An 18,673-nucleotide genomic window follows, 5' to 3' on the forward strand; every position below is an offset into this window, starting at 1 on the left:
ATGTCAGGCCCCCAAGTGTGGGGGTCTGACACTGGGAAGAGGAGCCCCCAGAGCATTTGGCTTTGAAGCCCAGTGTGGCTTGGTTGCAGGAGTTCCATGGGATTGGGGAAAACAGAGATTTCACTCTTATAGGGTGCACACAAAATCTCACGCACACCAGGAACAAGGGCAAAAGCTACAGTTTCATAGAAGCCTGGGACAGACCTACCTGCTGGTCTTGGAGGGTCTCCTGGGAAAGCAGGGGTGTCTCTGGCTCACTTTGGGGAGAAGGACACTGGTGGTGGACATGTCAGGGAGCATTCACCTGTGTGAGCTCTCCTGGAGGCTGACATATTGTCATTAAAGCCTGGTCCCACCCAACAGCCTGTAGGCACCAGTGCTTGGACACCTCTGGCCAAAGAAGAAACGGGGAAGGACACATCCCCACCTATAGGCAGGCAGGCTAGAGACACAGCCACCTCTAGACACACCCTAGGCATGACCCTGCCCACCAGAGGGCCAAGACCCAGCTCCACCCACCGGTGGGCAGGCACCAGCCCCTCACACCACGAAGCCTGCACAAGCCTCTAGGCCAGCCTCACCCACCAGGGGGCAGACACCAGAAGCAAGAAAACTATGGTCCTGCAGCCTGCAGATAGAATCCACAACTGCAGGCCAGACACTACCCTGGGACCAGCTGGCCCTTGGCCCTTGGGTGACGAGAGGAGAGTGGACTCCTGGGATGCATAGGGTGTTTCCTACAGAGGACCACTTCTCCAAGGTCAAGAAATGTAACTGACCTACCACATATGTAAAAATACAAATAGCAATTTAGACACAATGAGGTGACAGAGGAATGCATTTCAGAAGAAGGAACAAGATAAAACCCCAGAAGAAGAAATAAGTGACATGAAGATAGGCAATCTTTCTGAGAAAGAGTTCAGGGTAATGATTGTAAAAATGATCAAAGAACTCGGGAGGAGAATGGATGTACAGAGTGAAAATTAAAAGTTTTTTAAACAAAGAATTAGAAAATATAAAAGCAGCGAGGGAAAAGGAACAAGTAACATACAAGGGGATTGCCATAAGGCTATCAGTTGAATTTTCAGAAGAAACTGTGAAGGCCAGGAGTCAGGGGCATGATGTATTTAAAGTGATGAAGGGGAAGAGCCTACAACCAAGAATATTCTACCCATCAAGGTTCTCTTTCAGGTGTTTGATTGAGAGATTAAAAGTATCACAGACAAGCAAGAGCTAAGAGTTCAGCACCACCGAAACATCTTTACAACAAATATTAAAAGAACTTCTCGGGCTTCCCTGGTGGTGCAGTGGTTGGGAGTCCGCCTGCCGATGCAGGGGACACGGGTTCTTGCCCCGGTCCGGGAAGATCCCACATGCCGCGGAGCGGCTGGGCCCGTGAGCCATGGCCACTGAGCCTGCGCGTCCAGAGCCTGTGCTCCGCAGCGGGAGAGGCAACAACAGTGAGAAGACCGCAAACCGCAAAAAAAAAAAAAAAAAAAAAGAACTTCTCTAAGTGAGAAAGAAAAGGTGACAACCAGAAATATGAAAATTATGAAAGGAAAAAGTTCATCAGTAAAGGCAAACATATAGTAAAGATAGGAAGTCATCCACACAAAAAGCTAGTAGGAATATTAGAAGACAAAAGTAGTAAAATCATCCATATCCACAATAAGCAGTTAAGTGATACACAAAACAATTAAATGTAAAATATATCAAAAACAGTAATCAGGAGGCTAGGAGAATACAAATGCAGGGTTTGTATTTTTATTTGTTTACTTATTTTAAAAAATTATTTATTTTTGGCTGTGTTGGGTCTTCGTTGCTACACGCAGGCTTTCTATAGTTGTGGTGAATGGGGGTTACTCTTCGTTGAGGTGTGCAGGCTTCTCATTGCAATGGCTTCTCTTGTTGCAGAGCACAGGCCCTAGGCCCACGGGGTTCAGTAGTTGTGGCTCATGGGCTTAGTTGCTCCATGGCATGTGGGATCTTCCCAGACCAGGGGTTGAACCCATGTCCCCTGCATTGGCAGATGGATTCTTAACCACTTCACCACCAGGAAAGCCCCAAATGCAGGGTTTTTATAACGTGCTTGAAATTAAGAGATCAATAAACTTATAGCAATCATATATATACATATAAGTATATGTATATATAAATATATATCTATATTTGTGTATATGCTGCCAATAAGAGACTCACTTTAGATCTAAGAAGACATAGACTGAAAATGAGGGGATGGAAAAATGTAGTCCATGCAAATGGATTGAAAAGAAAGCCAGGGTAGCAATACTTATATCAGAAAAAATAGACTTTACAGTAAAGACTGTTAAAAGAGACAAAGAAAGATATTACGTTATGATCAAGGGATCAATCCAAGAAGAAGATATAAGAATTGTAAATATATATGCACCCAACATAGGAGTACCTAAGTACATATTGCAAATATTAACAGACATGAAGGGAGAAATCAACAGTAACACAGTAATAAAGGCAGTTCTAAGAGAGATGTTTATAGCGATAGAAGTTTATTTCATCAAACAAGAAAAATCTTAGATAAACCACCTAACCTTATACCTAAAGGATCTAGAAAAAGAAGAACAAACAAAACCCAAATTTAGTTGAAGGAAATAAATCATAAAGATCAGAGCAGAAATAAATGAGAGTAAAAAAAAGAATAGAAAAGATCAGTGAAACGAATAGCTGGTTCTTTGAAACGATATTTTAAAAATTGATAAAGGTTTGACCACAATCATCAAGAAACAGAGAGAGGGCCCAAATCAATAAAATCCAAAATGAAAAAGGAAAACTTACAACTGACACCTCAGAAATACAGAGGACCATAAGAGACTACTAAAAGCAACTATACACCAATAAAATGGACAACATAAAAGAAATGGACAAATTCTTAGAAAGGTACAATCTGTCAAGTTGGAACTGGGAAGAAATAGAAGATATGAACAGACAAATTACCAAGAATGAAATTGTGTCAGTAATTAAAAAACAAAATCAAAAAACCAACTTCCAACAAACAAAAGACCAGATGGCTTCACAGGTGGATTCTACCAAAGATTCACAGAAGAGTTAACACCTAACCTTTTCAAAGTAGTCCAAAAAAATTGCAGAGGAAGCAATGCTTCTGAATTCATTCTGTGAGGCCAGCATAACCCTGATACCAAAACCAGACAAAGATATCACGAAAAAAGAACATTACAAGCCAATATCACCGATGAACATGGATGCAAAAGTCCTCCTCAAAATATTAGCAAACTGAATCCAACAATACATCAAAAGGTTCATACACCATGATCAAATGGGATTTATTCCAGGAATGCAAGGATGGTTCAGTGTCCTCAAATCAGTCAATGTGATATATCACATTAACAAATTGAAGAATAAAAACATATGATTGTCTCAATAGATGTAGAAAAAGGTTTTGACAATGTTCAACATCCATATATGACTCAAACTCTCCAGAAAGTGGGTATAAAGGAACATACCTCAATAAAATAAAAGCCTTATGTGAGAAACCCACAGCTAACATCATACTCAGTTGTGAAAAGCTGAAAGTATTTCCTCTAAGATCAGGGACAAGACAAGGATGCCCACTCTCACCACTTTTATTCAACATACTACTGGAAGTCCTAGCCACAGCAATCAGACAATAAAAAGAAATAAAAGGAATCCAGATTGGAAAGGAAGAAGTAAAACTCTCACTGTTTGCAAATGATATGATACCATACATAGAAGATTCGAAAGACACCACTGGAAAACTACTAGAGCTCATCAATAAATTTGGTAAAGTTGAAGGATATAAAATTAATATAAACAAATCTGTCACCTTTCTATACACCTCAACAAACTATCAGAAAGAGAAACTGAGGAAACAGTCCCATTTACCATCAAATTAAAAAGAATAAAATGCCTAGTCTGTACTTGGAAAACTATAAGACACTGGTGAACAAAATTGAGGACGACACAGACAGATGGAAAGATATACTGTGTTCATGAACTGGAAGGATTAATGTTTTTAAAATGACCATAGTACCCAAGGCAATCCACAGATTCAATGCAATCCCTATCAAAATGTCAAGGGTGTTTATCACAGAACTAGAACAAATAATTTAAAAACTTTTTATGGAAACACAAGACTCCAAATAGGCAAAACAATTTCGACAAAGAAGAACAGAACTAGATGAATCAGGCTCCCTGACGTCACACTATACTGCAAAGTTACAGTAATCAAAACAAGATGGTACTCACAATGTTCATTGCAGCTCTATTTACAATAGTCAGGACATGGAAGCAACCTAAGTGTCCATCAACAGAAGAATGGGTAAAGAAGATATGGCACATATATACAATGGACTGTTAGCCATAAAAAGAAATGAAATTATTTGTAATGAGGTGGATGGACCTAGAGTCTGTCATACAGAGTGAAGTAAGTCAGAAAGAGAAAAGCAGATACCATATGGTAATACATATATATGGATCTAAAAAAAAAAAGTTCTGAAGAACCTAGGGGCAGGACAGGAATAAAGACGCAGACATAGAGAATGGACTTGAGGACACAGGCGGGGGAAGGATAAGCTGGGACGAAGTGAGAGAGTGGCATGGACTTATATACACTACCAAATGTAAAATAGATAGCTAATAGGAAGCAGCCACATAGCACAGGGAGATCAGCTTGGTGCTCTGTGACCACCTAGAGGGGTGGGATAGGAGGGTGGGAGAGAGATGCAAGAGGGAGGAGATATGGGGATATATGCATATGTATAGCTGATTCACTTTGTTATAAAGCAGAAACTAAGACACCATTGTAAAGCAAATATGCTCCAATAAAGATGTTATAAAAACCCAAAAACAAACAAAACAAAACAATATGGTACTGATACAAAAACAGACACACAGATCCATGGAACAGATTAGAGTCCAGAAATAAACCTGAGCTTATATTGTCAAATTCATCTACAGCAAAGGAGGCAAGAGTATACAGTGGAGAAGACAGTTTCTTCAATAAGTGGTGCTGGCAAAACTGGACAGCTACATTTAAAAGAATGAAATTAGAATACTCTCTAACACTGTACACAAAAATAAACTCAAAATGGATTAAAGGCCTAAATATCAATGTAACACCAGAAACCATAAAACTCCTACAAGAAAAGATAGGCAGAACACTCTTTGACACAAATGATAGCAATAGTTTTATGGATCTGTCTCCTAAAACAAAAGAAATAAAAACCAGCATAAATAGATGAGAGCTAATTAATCTGAAAAGCTTTTGCATGGCAAAGGAAGCCATCGACAAAATGAAAAGACAACCTACTGAATGGGAGAAAATATTTGCAAATTATGTGACTGATAAGGGGCTAATATACAGAATACATAAATAGCTCATACAACTCAACATCAAAAAACAAAAACCCTGGCACTTCCCTGGTGGTCTAGTGACTAAGACTCTGTGCTCGCAGTGCAGGGGGCCCAGGATTGATCCCTGGTCAGGGAACTAGATCCCACATGCATGCTGCAACTGTAGATCCCACATGCCACAATGAAGGTCCTGCATGCTGCAACTAAGACCCGGTGCAGCCTAAATAAATAAATAAATATTAAAAACAAAAACCAAAAACCCCAATTTAAAAATAGGCAAAAGACCTGAATAAGCTTTTTCCTAAAAATGACCTACAGATGGCCAACAGGCACATGAAAATATACTCAACATCATTAGTCCTCAGAGAAATGAAAATCAAAACCACAATGAGATATCACCTCACACCTGTCAGAATGGCTGTCATCAAAAGGAACACAATGACAGAATATGTATATGTGTATATAACTGAGTCACTTTGCTGTGCAGAAGAAATTAACACGTTGTAAATCAAGTATACTTCAATAAAATTTTTAAAAAAATAATAAAGAAAATGTAAGAAGAAGAAGGAACACAATAACAAATGTTGGTGAGAATGTGGAGAAAACAGGCCCCACATACACTGTTGGTGGGAAGGTAAATTGGTGCAGACACTATGGAAAACAGTATGGAGGTTTCTCAAAAAACTAAAACCTACCATGTGACCCAGCAATTTCACTCCTGGGTATTTATCTGAAGGAAAAAAAAAAAGAAAACACTAATTCGAAAAGATACATGCAGCCCAGTGTTCATAGCAACATTATTTATAATTGCCAAGATATGGAAGCAACCTAAGTTTCCATCAAGAGATGAATGGATAAAGAAGATGTGGTACATTTATACAATGGAATATTATTCAGCTATAAAAAAAATGAAATTCAGGAAAAGCCAGAACGAACTTTTTGGCCAATCCAGTAGTTTGTGTCATCTTTGTATTAACCTCTTAATTATTCCTCCATGGTAGATGAAGAGAGGGGAAGGTAGTAGGTGTCCATGCTGTGGATGGTGGCTCCTCATGTTGGCCTCTCTTGGGGTCATCTGTGAAGAGCCCTGGGCGCTCTGGAGAAGCAGTTCTGAGCACGGAGACCCTGCCCCCACCCCTCTCATTCCAGCCTTAAGGGAGCAGTTGAGCCTGTGTGTGCAGGTGTGTAATACTGAGCTTTAGTTGGCTGGAGTCTGTCCCCCTTCTCTCCTACCTCCTGTCCCTGCTTTTCTCCTTTTTCTCTACCCATTCCTCTCTCTTGTCTTTTTTTCTTACTCATCTGTTATTGGTAATCAGTTTACCCAGAGGGCTTCCTCCTTTTCTATAACCAAAACACTTTTTCCTGAAAGTGTCCCCTTGGGAGAGGAAGACACTGTGTGGGTGTGAGGGTGACCCACACGGGGGCACAGTTGCTCTCAGCCATCTTCATAAATTGTGGTGACAAAAGGCATCCCTTTCTGAAATGCCTTGGATAAAATATTTGAATTGTAGTAATGTGATGTAAGTTGTATACATGCACTTAAGATATATGAATATGCCTATATGGATATCAGAAATATTTCCCATTATCTTATTGGAGACGCTTTTAGAGATTATCTTTTTTTAAAAAATTATTATTAACATATTAGGAAGTGCCTTTGTCATTGAACCAATATCAATACATTATTATTACCTAAGGTCCATACTTGATTCAGATTCCCTTAGTTTTTTTTTTCTTTTTTTTAGAATAGCTAACATTTATTGGGTGTTCATAATACACTACCCACTGAGCTAAGTAACTTATAGGCTTTATCTCATTCGTCACAACCATCAGAGATAAGGCACCATTATTATCTCCACTTCAAGGAAGGGAGATTTAATATTGGAAGGTTATGGAATTCTTTTTTATTTTTTTAAACAGCAGCTTCTTATTAGTCATCAATTTTATACACATCAGTGTATACATGTCAACCCCAAGCGCCCAATTCATCACACCCCCACTCCCACCCTCCCCACAGCTTTCTCCCCTTGGTGTCCATATGTTTGTTCTCTACATTTGTGTCTCAATTTCTGCCCTGAAAACTGGTTCATCTGTACCATTTTTCTAGGTTCCATATATATGTGTTAATATACGATATTTGTTTTTCTCGTTCTGACTTACTTCACTCTGTATGACAGTCTCTAGATCCATCCACATCTCAACAAATGACCCAATTTCGTTCCTTTTTATGGCTGAGTAATATTCCATTGTATATATGTACCACATCTTCTTTATCCATTCATCTGTCGATGGGCATTTAGGTTGCTTCCATGACCTGGCTATTGGAAATAGTGCTGCAGTGAACATTGGGGTGCATGTGTCTTTTTGAATTGTGGTTTTCTCTGGGTATATGCCCAGTAGTGGGATTGCTGGATCATATGGTAATTCTATTTTTAGTCTTTTAAGGAACCTCCGTACTGTTCTCCATAGTGGCTGTATCAGTTTACATTCCCACCAACAGAGCAAGAGGACTCACTTTTCTCCACATTTGTTGTTTGTAGATTTTCTGATGAAGCCCATTCTAACTGGTGTGAGGTGATACCTCATTGTAGTTTTGATTTACATTTCTCTAATAATTAGTGATGTTGAGCAGCTTTTCATGTGCTTCTTGGCTATCTGTGTGTCTTCTTTGGAGAAATATCTATTTAGGTCTTCTGCCCATTTTTGGATTGGATTGCTTGTTTTTTTTTTTAAATTGACCTGCATGAGCTGTTTATATATTTTAGAGATTAATCCTTTGTCCGATGATTCGTTTGCAAATATTTTCTCCCATTCTGAGGGTTGTCTTTTCGTCGTCTTTATGGTTTCCTTTGCTGTCCAAAAGCTTTTAAGTTTCATTAGGTCCCATTTGTTTATTTTGGGTTTTATTTCCATTAGTCTAGGAGGTGGATCAAAAAAGATGTTGCTGTGATTTATGTCAAAGAGCGTACTTCCTATGTTTTCCTCTAAGAGTTTTATAGTGTCTGGTCTTGCATTTAGGTCTCTAATCCATTTTGAGTTTATATTTGTGTATGGTATTAGGGAGTGTTCTAATTTCATTCTTTTACATGTAGCTGTCCAGTTTTCCCAGCACCACTTATTGAAGAGACTGTCTTTTCTCCATTGTATATCCTTGTCTCCTTTGTCATAGATTAGTTGACCATAGGTGCGTGGGTTTACCTCTGGGCTTTCTCTCTTGTTCCATTCATCTGTGTTGCTGTTTTTGTGCCAGTACCATATTGTCTTGATTACTGTAGCTTTGTAGTATAGTCTGAAGTCAGGGAGTCTGATTCCTCCAGTTCTGTTTTTTTCCCTCAAGACTGCTTTGACTAGTCGGGGTCTTTTGTGTCTCCATGCAAATTTTAAGAGTTTTTGTTCTAGTTCTGTAAAAATTGCCATTGGTAGTTTGATGGGGATTGCATTGAATCTGTAGATTGCTTTGGGTAGTATAGTCATTTTCACAATATTGATTCTTCCAATCCAAGAGCCTGGTATATCTCTCCATGTGTTGGTATCATCTTTAATTTCTCTCATCAGTGTCTTATACTTTTCTGAATACAGGTCTTTTGTCTCCCTAGGTAGGTTTATTCCTAGGTATTTTATTCTTTTTTTTTGCAATGGTAAATGGGAGTGTTTCCATAATTTCTCTTTCAGTTTTTTCATCATAAGTGTATAGGAATGCCAGAGATTTCTGTGCATTAATTTTGTATCCTGCAACTTTACCAAATTCATTGATTAGCTCTAGTAGTTTTCTGGTAGCATCTTTAGGATTCTCTATGTATAGTATCATGTCATCTGCAAACAGTGACAGTTTTACTTCTTCTTTTCCAGTTCATATTCCTTTTATTTCTTTTTCTTCTCTGATTTCCGAGGCTAGGACTTCCAAAACTATGTTGAATAACAGTGGTGAGAGTGGACATCCTTGTCTTGTTCCTGAACTTAGAGGAAATGCTTTCAGTTTTTCATCATTGAGAATGATGTTTGCTGTGGGTTTGGCCTATATGGGCTTTATTATGTTGAGGTTGGTTCCCTCTATGCCCACTTTCTGGAGACTTTTTATCATAAATCGGTGTTGATTTTTGTCAAAAGCGTTTCCTGCATCTACTGAGATGATCATATGGTTTTTATTCTTCAGATTGTTAATATGGTGTATCACATTGATTGATTTGCGTATATTGAAGAATCCTTGCATCCCTGGGATAAATCCCACTTGGTCATGGTGTTTGATCCTTTTCATGTGTTGTTGGATTCCGTTTGGTAGTATTTTGTTCAGGATTTTTTCATCTATATTCATCAGTGATATTGGTCTCTAATTTTCTTTTTTTGTAGTATGTTTGTCTGGTTTTGGTATCAGGTTGAGGTGGCCTCATAGAATGTGTTTGGGAGTGTCGTTCCTGCGCAATTTTTTGGTAGAGTTTGAGAAGGATGGGTGTTAGCTCTTCTGTAAATGTTTGATAGAATTCACCCTTGAAGCCATGTGGTCCTGGACTTCTGTTTTTTTGGAAGATTTTTAATCGGAGTTTCAATTTCATTACGTGTGATTGGTCTGTTCATATTTTTTATTTCTTCCTGGTTCAGTCTTGGAAGGTTATACCTGTCTCAGAATTTGTCCATTTCTTCCAGGTTGTTCATTTTATTGGCATAGGATTGCTTGTAGTAGTCTCTTAGGATGCTTTGTATTTCTGTGTTGTCTGTTGTAAGTTCCCCTTTTTCATTCTAATTTTATTGATTTGAGTCCTCTCCCTCTTTTTCTTGATGAGTTTGGTTAAAGGTTTATCAACTTTCTTTATCTTCTCAAAGAACCAACTTTTAGTTTTATTGATCTTTGCTATTGTTTCCTTTGTTCTTATTTCATTTATTTCTGCTCTGATCTTTATGATTTCTTTCGTTCTGCTAACTTTGGGTTTTGTTTGTTCTTCTTTCTCTAGTTCCTTTAGGTGTAAGGTTAAATTATTTGTTTTAGATTTTTCTTGTTTCTTGAGGTAGGCTTGTATAGCTATAAACTTCCTTCTTAGAACTGCTTTTGCTGCATCCCATGGATTTTGGGTCACCATGTTTTCATTGTCGTTTGTCTCTAGGTATCTTTTGACTTCCTCTTTGTTTTCTTCAGTGATCTCTTGGTTATTTAGTAATGTATTGTTTAGCTTCCATGTGTTTGTGTTTTTTATGTTTTTTTCCCCTGAAATTCATTTCTAATCTCATAGTGTTGTGGTCAGAGAAGATGCTTGATATGATTTCACTTTCCTTAAATTTACTGAGGCTTGATTTGTGACCCAAGATGTGATCTATCCTGTAGAATGTCCCATGAGCACTTGAGAAGAAAGTGTAATGGGCTGTTTTTTGATGGAATGTCCTATGAATATCAAATAAATCTATCTGGTCTATTGTGTCATTTAAAGCTTCTCTTTCCTTATTTACTTTCATTTTGGATGATCTGTCTATTGTTGTAAGTGAGGTGTTAATGTCCCCCAGTATTATTGTTTTACTGTCGATTTCCTCTTTTACAGCTGTTAGCATTTGCCTTATGTATTGAGGTGCTCCTATGTTGGGTGCCTGTATATTTATAATTCTTATATCTCCTTCTTGGATTGATACCTTTGATCATTATGTAGTGTCCTTCCTTTTCTCTTGTAACTTTTTTTTTTTTTTTTGTGGTACATGGGCCTCTCACAGTGGTGGCCTCTCCCATTGCAGAGCACAGGCTCCGGATGTGCAGGTTCAGAGGGCATGGCTCATGGACCCAGCCACACTGTGGCATGTGGGATCCGCCCAGACCAGGGCATGAACCTGTATCCCCTGCATCGGCAGGTAGACTCTCAACCACTGCATCACCACAGAAGCCCCCAACATTCTTTATTTTAAAGTCTATTTTATCTGATATGAGTATTGCTACTCCAGCTTTCTTTTGATTTCCATTTGCATGGAATATCTTTTTCCATCCCCTCACTTTCAGGCTGTAAGTGTCCCTAGGTCTGAAGTGGGTCTCTTGTAGACAGCATATATATGGGTCTTTTTTTTGTATCCATTCCGCAAGCCTGTGTCTTTTGGTTGGAGCTTTTAATCCATTCACATTTAAGGTAATTATCGATATGTATGTTTGTATGACCATTTCCTTAAATGTTTTGGGTTTGTTTTTGTAGGCCCTTTTCTTCTCTTGTGTTTCCCATTTAGAGAAGTTTCTTTAGCATTTGCTGTAGAGCTGGTTTGGTGGTGCTGAATTCTCTTAGCTTTTGCTTGGCTGTAAAGCTTTTGATTTCTCCATTGAATCTGAATGAGATCCTTGCCGGGTAGCGTAATCTTGGTTGTAGGTTCTTCCCTTTCATCACTTTAAGTATATCATACCACTCCTATCTGGTTTGTAGAGTTTCTGCTGAGAAATCAGCTGTTAACCTTATGGGAGTTCCCTTGTATATTATTTTTTGTTTTTCCCTTGCTGCTTTCAATAATTTTTTTTAAAATTCATTTATTTTTGGCTGTGTTGGGTCTTCATTGCTGCACGTGGGCTTCCTCTAGTTGCAGTGAGCTGGGGCTACTCTCCGTTGTGGTGCGCGGGCTTCCCATTGCGCTGGCTTCTTTTGTTGCAGAGCACAGGCTCTAGGCATGTGGGCTCAGTAGTTGTGGCTCGTGGGCTCTAGAGCGCAAGCTCAGTAGTTGTAGCGCACGGGCTTAGTTGCTCCGTGGCATGTGGGATCTTCTCGGACCAGGGCTCGAACCCGTGTCCCTTGCATTGGCAGGCGGATTCTTAACCACTGTGCCACCAGGGAAGCCCAATAATTTTTCTTTGTCTTTAATTTTTGCCAATTTGATCACTATGTGTCTCGGCATGTTTCTCCTTGGGTTTACACTGCATGGGAATTGCTTCACCTCCTGGACTTGGGTGACTATTTCCTTACCCATGTTAGGGAAGTTTACAACTGTAATCTCTTCAAGTATTTTCTCGGGTCCTTTCTCTCTCTTTTCTCCTTCTGGGACCCCTATAATGGGAATGTTTTTGTGTTTAATGTTGTCCCAGAGTTCTGTTAGGCTGTCTTCATTTCTTCTCATTCTTTTTCTTTATTCTGTTCCACAGCAGTGAATTCCACCATTCTGTCTTCCAGGTCACTTATCTGTTCTTCTACCTCAGTTATTCTGCTATTGATTCCTTCTAGTGTAGTTTTCCTTTCAGTTAATGTATTGTTCTTCTGTTTGTTTGTTCTTTAATTCTTCTAGGTCTTTGTTAAACATTTATTGCATCTTCTCGATCTTTGCCTCCATTCTTTTTCCTACATCCTGGAGCATCTTCACTATCATTATTCTGAATTCTTTTTCTGGAAGGTTTCCTATCTGCACTTCATTTAGTTGTTTTTCTGGGGTTTTATCTTGTTCCTTCATCTGGTACATAGCCCTCTGCCTTTTCATCTTGTCTACCTTTCTGTGAATGTAGTTTTTGTTCCACAGGCTGCAGGATTGTAGTTCTTCTTGCTTCTGCTGTCTGCCCTCTGGTGGATGAGGCTCTCTAAGAGGCTTGTGCAGGTTTCCTGATGGGAGGGACTGGTGGTGGGTTGAGATGGGTGTTGCTGTGGTGGGCAGGGCTCAGTAAAACTTTAATCCACTTGTATGCTGATGGGTGGGTCTGGGTTCCCTCCCTGTTGGTTGTTTGGCCTGAGGCAACCCAACATTGGAACCTACCTGGGCTCTTTCTTGGGGCTAATGGCAGACTCTGGGAGGGCTCATGCCAAGGAGTACTTCCCAGAACTTCTGCTGCCAGTGTCCCCATCCCCACGTTAAGCCACAGCCACCACCCGTCTCCACAGGAGATCATCCAACACCCACAGGTAGGTCTGGTTCAGTCTTCTATGGGGTCACTGCTCCTTCCCCTGGGTTCTGAAGCACACAATACTTTGTGTGTGCCCTCCAAGAGTGGAGTCTCTGTTTCCCCCAGTCCTGTCAAAGTCCTGCAATCAAATCCCACAAGCCTTCAAAGTCTGATTCTCTAGGAATTCCTCCTCCCGTTGCCGGACCCCCAGGTTGGGAAGCCTGACGTGGGGCTTAGAACCTTCATTCCAGTGGGTGGACTTCTGTGGTATAAGTGTTCTCCAGTCTGTGAGTCACCCACCCAGTAGTTATGGGATTTGATTTTATTGTGATTGCAACCCTCCTACGATCTCATTGCGGCTTCTCCTTTGTCTTTGCATGTGGGGTATCTTTTTTTGGTGAGTTCCAGTGTCTTCCTGTCAATGATTTTCCAGCAGCTAGTTGTGATTCTGGTGTTCTCACAAGAGGGAATGAAAGCATGTCCTTCTTCTCCGCCATCTTGGTTCAGGCTCCCAAGCTCGCAATCCCTGCTCACATATTGTAGCTCTCTCTGGGACACTTCTCCACCTCTTAGAGATTACCTTTTAAAGGTTGTGATTAACTGTAAAACTCAGGATTTAAAATGTCTTTAGGGAACGTCCTAGTAGCAGATGTTACTGGGCAGGAAGAGAGTAGCCTATGGTGACATTATGTGGGTCTGTCACTCAGTCTCTTCTTCCCTCTTCTCAGCAGTCTGCCGGTCTTCCATGATTTCATTCGAAGATTAGACAGGGGCCTTCGGACTTCATGGTCATGTGTGTAAACTAATTTGAAATCCGAGGATGGAAAAGCAGGGACCAGTGGAAGTAGTAATAGTGTCTTTCCATGGAGGGAGCGTTTAGAAGTATTATAACAAACAAATACATTTTGCTTAATTTTGTAAGACCAGTTTTTGGTATTTTGAGTATTCCTTATTTTATATTTAACTGTGATGTCTCTGTTGCCCCTCAGGAAGTTTGTGACATGAAATCTGAGGGTCAGGCCACTGTCATTCAGCAGCTGGAGCAGACCATTGAGGATCTGAGGACCAAAATAGCTGAGCTAGAGAAGCAGTACCCGGCTGCAGACCTGGAGGCGGCCACCTCTGGAGACACGTGTCTGCGAGCTCTCAGTTTGGGAGAAAAGGAAGTAGGGCATGAAAGGATTTTACAGGCAAAGTCCATCCAGACGTCCCCGACAGAGGAGGGTGGGACACTGACACATCCTCTCATGGGTGCCCTGCCTGAGGCCACGAGTGGAGACTCAGCCGGGCTGTCCTCACCTCCCGGACCTCAGAACAAGTTCTGCGCAGAGATTTCTTTGGTTGTGTCTCCAAGGCGAATATCAGTTCAGCTCGATGCACATCCATCCCTCCAGGCTCCACCACCCACGTCACCGCCCTGGTCTGACAGTCAAGGACAGGCGAGCTCACAGCCTTCCCATCCTTATTTTCACACGGAGTTTGAAACCAGCCACGAGCACTCTGCTTTTCCCTCCTCTGAAAACAGCCATGACATCCCTACTGCACTGCCTCTGTCTCCCAAGTTCTCCCACCAGATGCCTGGTCTGGGCACCGTGGCTCCTCCACGGACCCCACCCCATGTCGTGCCTGAGCCTGCACTTCCCAGCCCACCGTGCCCCTCACCTCCTCCTCCGCCTGGTCCAGAGATGCTGCCACCCCCTCCCCTACCTTTGCCTGGTGAGGGAATTCCTTCCGTCCCCCCTCTTCCCACAGTAGGAATTCCGCCCGCCCCCACTCTTCCCACAGTGGGAATTCCTCCTGCCCCCCCTCTTCCCAGTGTGGGAATTCCTCCCGCCCCCCCTCTTCCCGGTGAGGGAATTCCTCCCGCCCCCCCTCCTCCCGGTGTGGGAATTCCTCCCGCCCCCCCTCTTCCCGGTGTGGGAATTCCTCCCGCCCCCCCTCTTCCCGGTGTGGGAATTCCTCCCGCCCCCCCTCCTCCCGGTGTGGGAATTCCTCCCGCCCCCCCTCTTCCCGGTGTGGGAATTCCTCCCGCCCCCCCTCTTCCCGGTGTGGGAATTCCTCCCGCCCCCCCTCCTCCCGGTGTGGGAATTCCTCCCGCCCCCCCTCCTCCCGGTGTGGGAATTCCTCCCGCCCCCCCTCTTCCCGGTGTGGGAATTCCTCCCGCCCCCCCTCTTCCCGGTGTGGGAATTCCTCCCGCCCCCCCTCTTCCCGGTGTGGGAATTCCTCCCGCCCCCCCTCTTCCCGGTGTGGGAATTCCTCCCGCCCCCCCTCCTCCCGGTGTGGGAATTCCTCCCGCCCCCCCTCTTCCCGGTGTGGGAATTCCTCCCGCCCCCCCTCTTCCCGGTGTGGGAATTCCTCCCGCCCCCCCTCTTCCCGGTGTGGGAATTCCTCCCGCCCCCCCTCCTCCCGGTGTGGGAATTCCTCCCGCCCCCCCTCTTCCCGGTGTGGGAATTCCTCCCGCCCCCCCTCTTCCCGGTGTGGGAATTCCTCCCGCCCCCCCTCTTCCCGGTGTGGGAATTCCTCCCGCCCCCCCTCTTCCCAGTGTGGGAATTCCTCCCGTGCCCCCTCTTCCCAGTGAAGGAATTCCTCCTGCCCCCCCTCCTCCTTTGCCAGGTGTGAGGGTTCCACCTCCTCTAGCCCCACCCCCTCCTCTCCCTCCTGGAACAGGTGTCCCCCCACCCCCCCCACCCCCTCTGCTTCCTGGATCCGGCCTTGCTCTCCCACCACAAGCTGGGAGTAGCACTTCACCAACATTGCAGGCGTGTGGATTTCTTCCTCCACCGTTGCCAGCTGGCTTGTTTGGGTTCGGGTTGAACCAGGACAAAGGCAGCAGGAAGCAGCCAATAGAACCTTGTCGGCCGATGAAGCCTCTGTATTGGACGAGAATTCAACTGCACAGTAAAAGGTAACATGAACAGGGGCTCATCTTTGCATAATATTGTCAATACGAGGGAAGTATTTTCCTTTAAAACTCTGGAGAAAAATGAGTAAAAATAAAATAAATAAAAGTAAAACTTGTCTGTAGACGATTACATCAATATTTAGTGAAGCAATTTTAGACTTTTTTCCAGAAGTATCAAAGGAATAAAACAAATGACATGAATCAATATACACATTTCTGTCTATATAGTTTTTGATTGACTTTTATAGATAGAGGGATATATTTTTCTTAGCATACATGCTCTTTCCTCATTGCAGAACCTCACTCTGATAAATAGCTCATAAAAGTAAATCAAATCCATAGACAGACTGACTCTTGAGGATGTTTTCTTCATCCTTTTGAAGGCATGGTCTTGTTTCACTATTCAGCAATGTGCTACACAAAGATACACACATCCACACCCCATGTGTGAAATGACTTAGTTCTGAGCATTTCATGGCACTTCTGTAGATGATGTGCAACACTGTGAGGTCATAAAATCACAAACATATGAGTTTTATAAAATATATGATATTTGTAAAAGAATGCCTCCTAGCAGGTACGCTGCTGGTGTATTACTTATCCATGGATGGTCCATAACCTGGTTCCCCGACCCCTGGGACGGTACTGGGACATGGCTGTGGAATGCGCCAGTGGGAGAAAAAAATGCCCTTTAAATTTCACTGGATTTCCTTGTCCCAAGTTCTCGTGACTCTTTGAATTTGTGTGTGTGTGTGTGTGTGTGTGTGTGTGTATGTGATGTGGCACAGATTTAGAATAGGGTATTTAACAGGTTCATTTTCATTTCTTATATTAATTTTCTCTTCACTGAATCATAGTGGGAGAGGAACCTATCTATTTTGACTACTTCTGACTTTGCAGCTCATTCTCTGAGTAATTTGCTGGGTCACTTCTATGTGCCGAGACATCATTTCCAAATGTGCCCCAAACTCATTTTATCCATATGCAGTATATGAAGTTCTTTTCGTCTTGCTTTTTTTGAATGGATCTCCCCTTTTTAGGTGGCACTACATGACTCCACAGTCACAGGTGACATGCAGTGATGGGCAGCGGTGGGGAGACGAAAGTGCCTCTGTGGGCCTGAAGTGATTTATTTTCAACCCACAAATAACCCAAGCTGATGGGTCAGGTTGGGTTTGTGAGATATCAGACATTTCCTGCCTTGAGAGCTGTACAGAGAGGGGCTCTCCTTTTATGTTTTTATATGGCGACTTGATGACTGAGAATTCCTGGAAATGATTCTTTCCAGGCAAATGTCTCATTCTGTATTGATGCTGTTTCTCATCACGTTGATTAAGCAAATGGTGATTGTACAGAAAAGAGCATCTTCCCCCCGATCTCCCTCCGTCCTCTGCTGCCTGCCGTCCTATCCCTGCTCCTCTGATGCCTCTGTCCTCTCTGTCCCCATCTGTCCCTGCTCACTGTAATGTCCTGCAGTTTGGTTTGATGGCTCTCTCATGGGTCTTTTGCTTAACTTTAGAGACTCCAGTGCTTCACTTATTTGGGAAAAAATTGAAGAGCCATCCATAGATTGTCATGAATTTGAGGAATTATTTTCTAAAACTACTGTAAAGGAAAGGAAGAAACCGATTTCTGACACCATCACAAAGACCAAGGCTAAACAAGTGAGTACTCATGTGTTTTCTGAAGTTGGACAGTGTTTTGGGCATAAGTGTGAACTTTCATTAGAGAAAAACATTCACATTGTTTTCTGGGCTGTGTACCCTCCACAGTCTGTAAGCAGGTAGCAGAGGTTAGCATTTTAGAACATGAAGTTAAGTAAGACTTTCCCAGATAGAACAACAAATAATCATCTCCACCAAGTGATCATGCTCTGACTACTTTATTTGTAGCTTCATGATACATATTTCCAAAATTTCACCAATTGTTTGTTTCCAGAATTAGTTGTCTAGAAACAAACTGTCACTTGATTGAAATCCATATTAGTGCTAGTATGGATGGAAAGAAAGGTAAGAGTGAGCAAATGAAAGCAAGCAAGAAATCCAGTCCTTAGTAACCAGTCATGTGTTTGGTATTTTGTTGCTATTGTAATACCTGAGTGGATGCCCTGCAGAACCCAGCTAAACAGTCACCTTGCACTTGACACAGGGAAGAGACTCTTGTATCCAGTTCCAACATCTCCATTCTGTGTCAGCACTTTTGATCTATCCTGTGACACCTGAGTCCCAAAGATAAGGAAAAGTGCATTTGGAGGAAAACATTTTCATGCAATGTTTTTCCACTGATCCAGCCAGTGACCTTGATTGTGAAATGATTTTGTAAATTTCTCAAGGCAGCCATTCAGGAAAGTGTAGTAAAGTCTTAGAATAATGAACCCAGAAGGAAGGTAATGCTGTTGGTGCCCATCCTTCACCCTGAAGTGGGGGATGGTGGGCAGCTCCGTCTTTTTGGGTGAAACAAATAGAGAGAAATGAGGCCTGAAGCTGGCACAGCTTCCCCAGGCGAGTGGCAACTAAGGGGTGATGTGATTCTGTGAACTTTTGTTACTGACCTGGAAGTTGTAGCTAGAAGTCTGACCCAGAGATATTTCC

General features: G+C 42.2%; 1 protein-coding gene across 1 annotated transcript in view; it reads left to right on the top strand.

The window, feature by feature from the left end:
• LOC132439500 (formin-2-like) overlaps positions 1–18,673 on the top strand; it is a 313,506-nt gene that overhangs the window by 110,510 nt on the left and 184,323 nt on the right. The window contains exons 5-6 of the mRNA XM_060033791.1: positions 14,170–16,085; positions 17,602–17,746. Of these exons, the coding sequence (XP_059889774.1) occupies positions 14,170–16,085; positions 17,602–17,746 (2,061 nt within the window). The remainder of the gene's footprint in view (positions 1–14,169; positions 16,086–17,601; positions 17,747–18,673) is intronic.

Source organism: Delphinus delphis, chromosome 16 (assembly GCF_949987515.2).
Source record: "Delphinus delphis chromosome 16, mDelDel1.2, whole genome shotgun sequence".
Lineage (NCBI taxonomy): Eukaryota > Metazoa > Chordata > Mammalia > Artiodactyla > Delphinidae > Delphinus > Delphinus delphis.